Raw genomic sequence first — 7,489 nt, 5'->3', positions numbered from 1 at the left:
AACATGCTCAAACTCTGTCTTCGTGAAAAATATGTATTCATTGCAGCATTTTGAGCTAGCTTAAATGCTAAGTTATCTACCATTACAGTTAGTTTTCCATCTTGGGCTAATTGCTGTGAATGCTACATAGCAGTTCTTCTACACAAATTAACATTATTATTATAAAGCCCACTTCTTTTTTTTTAGACCTTATTCTTCAACTATATGACAATAAACCAATCAAAACATTGAAATAATCAGTAGGACATGTAGCATTAGCATTAGCAGTGTAGCACCAGTTTTAGCACAAAGCATTCACAACGTAGTAGCTTTGGTTTTCAATATATTGTGTACAAAAGAGAAGTTAAATTAAGTGCTAATTATGTGCAATTTGTTCCAGAATAAATCATATCTATGCAGTTGTTGAAGTTAGCTTGTGTTTGACGTTAGCTAATGGCAGCTAGTGAGCTAGATGTTGGAGAACACCATGTAGAGTTGGTTGCCACCCGTCCTGCTTTTCCCAGAATTGTTCTCTTTTTTCACCAGCTGTCCCGGGAGAATAAAAATCTCTCCCGGAACACAATTTGTCTTGTTTTTAGGGGAAAATGCAAAATCCTCATTTGATTTGACAGCTCAAGCAGGGAGGGAAACTTGACGAAGAGAGACAGCAAGCTGAATTGACCAAGCGTGCCGGACACGGCCCTGGTGGTGAGGCTTTTAGCAGTGTGTCTGCCCCCTGGTGGCTGGCTGCAGTATAGGTCAAAAAATCAGTCTTCCCCATTCATTTGAATGAGGCTGCAGTCAAACTTTAAAAAATAAACACACATCGTACGAATGTTTCTCACATCCGTATGCTGTGATGATATGTAGTTAGTATTTGACTGTTTTGTGTTCAAGGCCTCTTTTTCCTGAAAAGTTTCTTTTTCGTTAGTTATTAGAGTTTAAAAAACGGGGTTTTACAGCCGCCGTAGAGGGAAACTTCAAAGGACACACAGCGTGTTGTGACACTATGCTGTAGGGTGGAGCTTATTACAGTGGCTTCACAGGCTCTGACTGCACAATGGCGGCGCCAGGGAGCGGGATTTTTTGGCTTCAGAACTGTACAACTGGAAGAGGCGGAGCAACGCTGTCCATTTTATTTACAGTCTATGGGATTGACCAACGTACTCAGCGCTGAGGTTTCTTCTTTTAAACTCTGTTTGAAATGTGAGGAGAGACGGCTGACGAGGAAGGAGATAGAGCAAATACATGCAAGCCACCAGCATGAAAAAAACAACATACTAGTTACTGGGGCGGCAGTAGCTCAGACTTGGCTTGGGAACCGAAGGGTCACCGGTTCGAGTCCCAGTATGGACGAAGTTTGGCAAGTGGACTGGTGGCTGGAGAGGTGCTGGTTCACTTGCCTGGGCACTGCCGAGGTGCCCTTGAGCAAGGCACTGAACCCCCAACTGCTCGGGGTGCGCCGGTTGATGGCAGTATCCTTACTCTGACATCTCTCCCAAAGTGAATGTCCACTGCATGTGTGTGTGCATAATTGTATGTATATATACCTAGAAAATTGTGCGTGTAGCATGACCGAAAAACAACACGAGTAAAAAAATTGAATTTCCCCTCTGGGGATTAATAAAGTATGTTTCTTTCTTTCTTTTCTTTCTTTCTTTCTTTCTTACAATCCTGACTGGGCGACACTGTCAAAGTTTGAATGGGTACAGTCGACCCAGGGAGGCAATTTTTCCACCACATCCTTTTTGTGTCCGGCGAAAATCTCTGTAAAATATGAAGAGCTTTGGAAATCCACGCACAAACAAAAAAGCATCCAGCTGTGGTATCAAACAAACAAAAATAGGCAGCCATTCACCAGAAGAAGACAAGATTGCAGTGGCAGAGCTTACCAGTGTCCTATGTCCGAATTTTATGTTCATTCGGTCATTCTGAACTGGTAACAGTGGCCGAGCCCTCCGCCCCAAACAATTGGTCCCTTTTTTTCCACATATCCAAGGTGGCAACCCTAACACCGTGATAAATAAGCTTCCTAATTGAAGGTAACAACCCTTTTCTGCTGTTTTTCTTACAGTGAGTTGGAGCAGGTAGCTGGTCGTTTCAGATGTTTTCCTCTCTGTAGATGCTGCAGAAGTTCAGTCTCCAAGATCTCAGCAAACGGTGGGTCACCTGTGACAAATGTTAGAAAAGATAAACTCACTGTTGTTGAAGTATAAAAATGTGTTTGAGATTTCATGGCAGTGGCATCGTAGAAGTGATTGCAACATACAACATTTTATTTAACATGTCATTTAATTTACTTGTGTGTTGACTGATACCCACCTAGTGTGACCATTTCATAGAGCAGGATACCAAAGGACCATCTGTCATAAGAGAGTGAGAGGAGAATCAATGAAAGAGATAGTCTTAAATTATACCCAGTTTGTAGTGTAGAACAGAAAGAATGATAAGCCATTGTTTTAATCACCAATAAAATTGTATATGAACCTCATCTCTGAGGTCATATCAGTAATGTGAATTTACATTCTGTTGTCTTTTGCACATTGTTTCATATTCTTACAGAGGAGTCGGACACTCACACGTCACTGCTCTGACTGAAGGCTCTCCTACCCAGCACCTCAGGTGCCTGCCACTTCCTCAGCTCCAGGTCCTCCACTGCCCCCGGTGAGTTAGCCTGTGTCCTCCTGCGGTAGGCTGAGCCCAATCCCCACAGTTTAGCTGTCAGATCTCCACCAACCAGAACACTGCGAGCTCCCACGTTGCCATGGATGCAGCCCTGAGTGTGCAGATACTCCTAGAAAATGTTCAGGGGAAGGACGGAGTAACCAGAGTGGTGCTTAGAGTTATAGCATTTTAATAAAATCAACAAGACGTGGGTTTGAAATGCATCTTCATTCTGTCAGCATATTGTTAGACAGTATTTTTTATAAAGGAAAACTGAGAAAGGGAATTAGCTTGCCAACAATATAATAGAAAATGTAATCTAGACCAGGGGTTCCCAAACTTTTCAGCCCACAACCCCCAAAATATAGGTGCCAAAGACTCTTGACCCCCACTGTCCCTCAAAGTGATTTAATGTGGCTTCATTTAGCTGGTCTTCAGAAAATTAGCCTGCCTATATGAGCATGTGGTCGTGTTTCTATGAAGTAACCTACTGGTACTGATGCTATAGATAATTAACTGTTCACTAACCCTAAACTCAGGAGGCATCTGGCAACAAAGAAAGGCAGAAAACTCATTACATTTTCTATTTTCAAGGTTTGATTTCAAGTTTAGCTACTATTTTTGTCAATATTTTTTACTTTAATGGGTAAAATGTACTTTTTTTTAGATAACTTTTGTCATTCAACTTTTTTAGTGCATTATTTCTGTATTTCTTTGTTCACCACAAGTTAATAAATTATATATAAGTAATATAAAAACAACAACAAGAAGAGAATTTAAAAAAAATTAAGAAATATCCAAAAAATAGCAAATAATTATAAAGAAATAATAACAAACAGCAGAAACAAAAAGGAAGATACAAATAGGAAATAATCAAAAATAAATAATAATAAATATTTTTAGTTAACTTAAAAAAAACATTCTGGAAGACATCTGAAGACCCTCCATTTGTTCTCTCACAAATAATTCCCACAATTCCTTTTTTTGTTTTGCTCAGGGGAGCAGTGAGGAACACCAATTGAGAAATAGAACAGTTGAACTAACCAGAGCAGAGGCCACTTGTCCTGCCATGGTGAAGATCCTCTTCTCTGTCATGTCATATGGAGACCCATTACCTGAGTTCTCCTTCAGAAAGAGGGAGAGATGAGGAGAAGAAGAAATGAGAGAGAAAGTGAAGCTTTTCTTGAGTCTCCTATAGTTTGATTTTAACCTTTTGAACCTACTCGTCTCATCACTATCACTTCTCTCTCTTACTCCCCTCTATCTGTCTTTCCAGACCCAACTCAGTAGAGGCATGATGGCTGTCTAACATGAGTCTGGTCCTGCTGGAGGTTTCTGCCTGTTAAAAGGAAGTTTTTCCTCTCCACTGTAACTAGCTAAATACTGCGATGTGCAATGCTCATGATGGATTAAGGTGGGGTCAGACTGAGTCTTACCCTGTCTTGAAGTTGGGTCTCTGTTCATAATTTGACATAGAGTGGTCTAGACCTCCTATGTTTGTAAAAGAGTCCTGAGATAATGTTTGTTGTGATTTGGCGCTATACAAATAAAGATTGATTGATTGATTGATTGAACCATAAAATCAGATCTGTGCTTTAAGCTGTGTGACACACCTCTCCTCTCTCTGTCTGTTTATAATCAGCCAGAGTGCCTGTGCTTTACAATGGGGGGTCACAATGTTCCTGTCACTGTCAATAAGCTCTGTCATGCACTGTACTGCCCCCTGCAGGCAAAGAGAGTTACAACTGATAGACCTCTTTACCTGTCGACATTTCCACAGGAACCCCAGCAGGTCTCTGTGCTCCAGCTCCTCCACGACCATCATTGGGGAAGGCACTGAAACCACACCCAGCAGCGCAGGGAGGAAGGGGTGCGGCCCCAGTCCTGACACGAAGGAGGCGAATCCAAAGAAGCCCTGCCTCTCACTGCTGTTTGCTGTTTCTGTAAAAGAGGTGAGACATCAGTCTTTGTTATTTGGATCTATCTCATGAGTTTCACAGAGAAGCATTGTCGTCTTTCTAGAAGCACTCAAGTTGAACTAATTGTCTAAGGATTTAAACGTACTGTACATTTTAATAAGTGCCATCAGTCATGCACATATCTTGAAGATGATCCGTCTTGGAAGGGTCCCTCTGATTGACGTACAGTGCTTAATGGCGTTTTTCGACCAGAGGAACTTTACCCCAGAACTACATGCGTTTCGACAGGTGGACCCAGGGTCTGAATTTAGTTCAGGGGTAGATAATCTCCCCCCTAAAAAGCCCCAGCTAGGGGGGTAGTAGTTTTCAAAGGTCCTGGGACTTTCAGGAGGCGGGGCCTGCAATGCTGAACGTGTCTGATTGGTAGATTAACCGCAGTGTTTTTATTCCGCCCGCCGTCCATATTTACATCACACACATCTGTGATTCACTTGATTTCTCTTTCTTTCATTAGTTTTTATGTGTTCTATCTTTTTTGTATGTGTGTGTACTTTTCAAAAGAAGAAGCTGTGATTCTCTTGATTTAGCAGCTTGTAACAGTAGTCTTCTGTTACGGTTTTAAAAGTGACCCTGTAAACTGGAGACCTTCAGCTGAACGTGTCAGTGTTTGTGGAGTTTACACAGCTGTTGAAACACAGAGGGAGTTCCTGGGAATCCAAACTAGTCTAGATTTTATCAAGATTTCAAAATAGTTAATAGTTAACAGTGGAACTTCAGCAGCACACATGCAGTGAGACGATGGAGCCTGTTCTCTGAGGTTTGTTTTGGTGCAGTTTCTTACCTTTCAACACCCTCAGGACCACGTCCCTGTTGTCCATGCGGGCTCTGTAGAGGTTGGCTGTGTCGTCAGGTTTGATGGAGAAGGACAGAGGCAGGGTGGTGACTTGGCTGAAGCCTCTGTTCTGCCCCTCTGTGGGCGTCGGTGGTACTGCGGCCTGAGTTGGCCTGACATTCTGTTGCACTTGTTGAACTGACATTGGCAGCTCTTCATGTTCCAGAGGGTTTATCCCTGGGGGAGCTTTTGAGTGTTGGAGAGAGAAGCAGAGTCACTAATCTCACTTGATACACTCTTGTTGTTCTTCCAAGAAATGAGTAGAAATATGTAACATGTTAGTGATGAGGAATGAACTCTGAGATGCTGACCATCAATGCCCTGCAGGTGACTCCTGCGGGTGTTCCTCTGAGTGTGTCTGTGTGAGGAGCTGCGGTAGTGCGGAGGAACTGTGACCCGCACCCGCCTTCGTCTGGGGCAATACTTCACTGAGAAGAGGACCACTATGTGGATGAAGAAGAATATAAGGAGTATTGAGGGGACAATGATGATAGCCAGGTCATGCTCCCTTGATACTGAAAGAGAAAGAGAAGATCATATGTGAGTGTCGGGGCTTAAAGGAGGCAGGGCATATTCTAAACTGTATTCAGCATCTGTTTATAGTTTGGTTTCATTGTTGGTTTGAGAAACATAAAGAAGAAAAGAGTCTCTTGAGGGTTTTCAGGTGCAGTCCATCTGAAAGGAAGTGGTTCAGCTTGTTTCTCTGGTGACTCAACATTTAGATGTCAGATGATTCAAATCATTCTAAGACACACTCTTAAGACCTTTCGCATCATCTAAAAAGGTTTGTTGTGTCCTTAACACCATTATACTACTTTAAATTACAGATGTATTCATTTTATTGTGTTGCTGTATTTTACCCAGGAGGTGGCACTCAAAGATGCATGAAGCAGTTTCACTGTGTAGAGCATGCTGCATACATAGCAGGACAGACCAGTCTAGTGGAGTCACTTTTTGAAAGGTGAAAGGTGAGAAACTAAGGTTTAAAAATCAGCTTGCATCCATTAATGAGTAGAGTAAGCAGCATGAAAGAGGAAAGTTTTCAATCTGGAATTAAAAGTGGTCAGAGTCTGAGCTTGTCTAATATTATCTGGGAGGTTATTCCAGGTCTGTGGTGCATAATAACAAAATGCTGCTTCTCTATGCTTCGTTCTGACTCTTGGGACAGTCTGTAGGCCAACCCTAGATGTTTGTAGTGTCCTCGTGGGTTCATATTCATATACTAAATTAAGATCACTTTAAAGGTGACATATTACGCTCTTTTTTTAATCTAAATACATTGGTCTAAGAGGTCCCCAAAACATGTCTTTAAAGTTTATTGCTCAAAAAAACACTTTGAAATCAGATTCTGGTCTGCCTGTAAACCCCTCTTTTTCAGCCCTGCTCAGAACAGGCTGTTTTCTGTGTCTGTGCCTTTAAATGAGAATGAGCTCTCTGACCACGCCCCCTCAGGAAGTGGGTGTGACCTCAGCTCTCCGGCACGTTGATCTAATGTTTACATGTTGGCTGAATATACACGGCTGCTCACAGACCCGCTTTACTTCAACCCTCTGAATCTGATCCAGAATCTGATCCTGACGGAGAGGCGCCTGCAGCAGGACCTTTCTGAACCATTGGTCACAGATTTAGTGTTTCTTGTTGTGTTATTTGTCAGCATGTCGACTTGTGTCTTGGTACACAGCTACGAACATGTAGCTATGTGGCTATGCTAACTAGCGCTAGCACTTTTCCATGAAAACTAAAAATCATCCACTAGATCTTCAAATCTGCAGACGTGGGGAGTAAAACCGACCTTTGTGTTTATTAAGACAGCCTACAACTAGCATGCCTCCCTCCTAAGCTCCTTGTTAGCACACATGTGTGCAGGGAATGAAAAACGTAGGAGGGGTTGAGTTGTATTTTATACAGTCTATGGGCTGAACAAGCTCCGAGCTCTGACTTCCTGTTACAGACCGGATGGCGTTGTGACGTATGAAAAACACTGAAAACTGAAACGGCTGGTTTCAGCACACATTTACAGAAAGGTGGAGAAATC

General features: G+C 42.3%; 1 protein-coding gene across 1 annotated transcript in view; it reads left to right on the top strand.

Moving 5' to 3' along the window:
- The window catches only part of LOC117828551 (chloride channel protein 1-like), a 72,641-nt gene that overhangs the window by 5,788 nt on the left and 59,364 nt on the right, over positions 1-7,489 (top strand). Inside the window, exons 2-4 of the mRNA XM_034705763.1 lie at positions 2,054-2,139; positions 2,542-2,643; positions 4,424-4,595. Coding sequence (XP_034561654.1) covers positions 2,102-2,139; positions 2,542-2,643; positions 4,424-4,595 — 312 coding nt within the window. The 5' untranslated portion in view covers positions 2,054-2,101. The remainder of the gene's footprint in view (positions 1-2,053; positions 2,140-2,541; positions 2,644-4,423; positions 4,596-7,489) is intronic.

This window comes from Notolabrus celidotus, chromosome 16 (assembly GCF_009762535.1).
Source record: "Notolabrus celidotus isolate fNotCel1 chromosome 16, fNotCel1.pri, whole genome shotgun sequence".
NCBI classification, from domain to species: domain Eukaryota; kingdom Metazoa; phylum Chordata; class Actinopteri; order Labriformes; family Labridae; genus Notolabrus; species Notolabrus celidotus.
The sequence above is the reverse complement of the archived record's forward strand: the minus strand, read 5'-3'. Positions and strand labels throughout refer to the sequence as shown.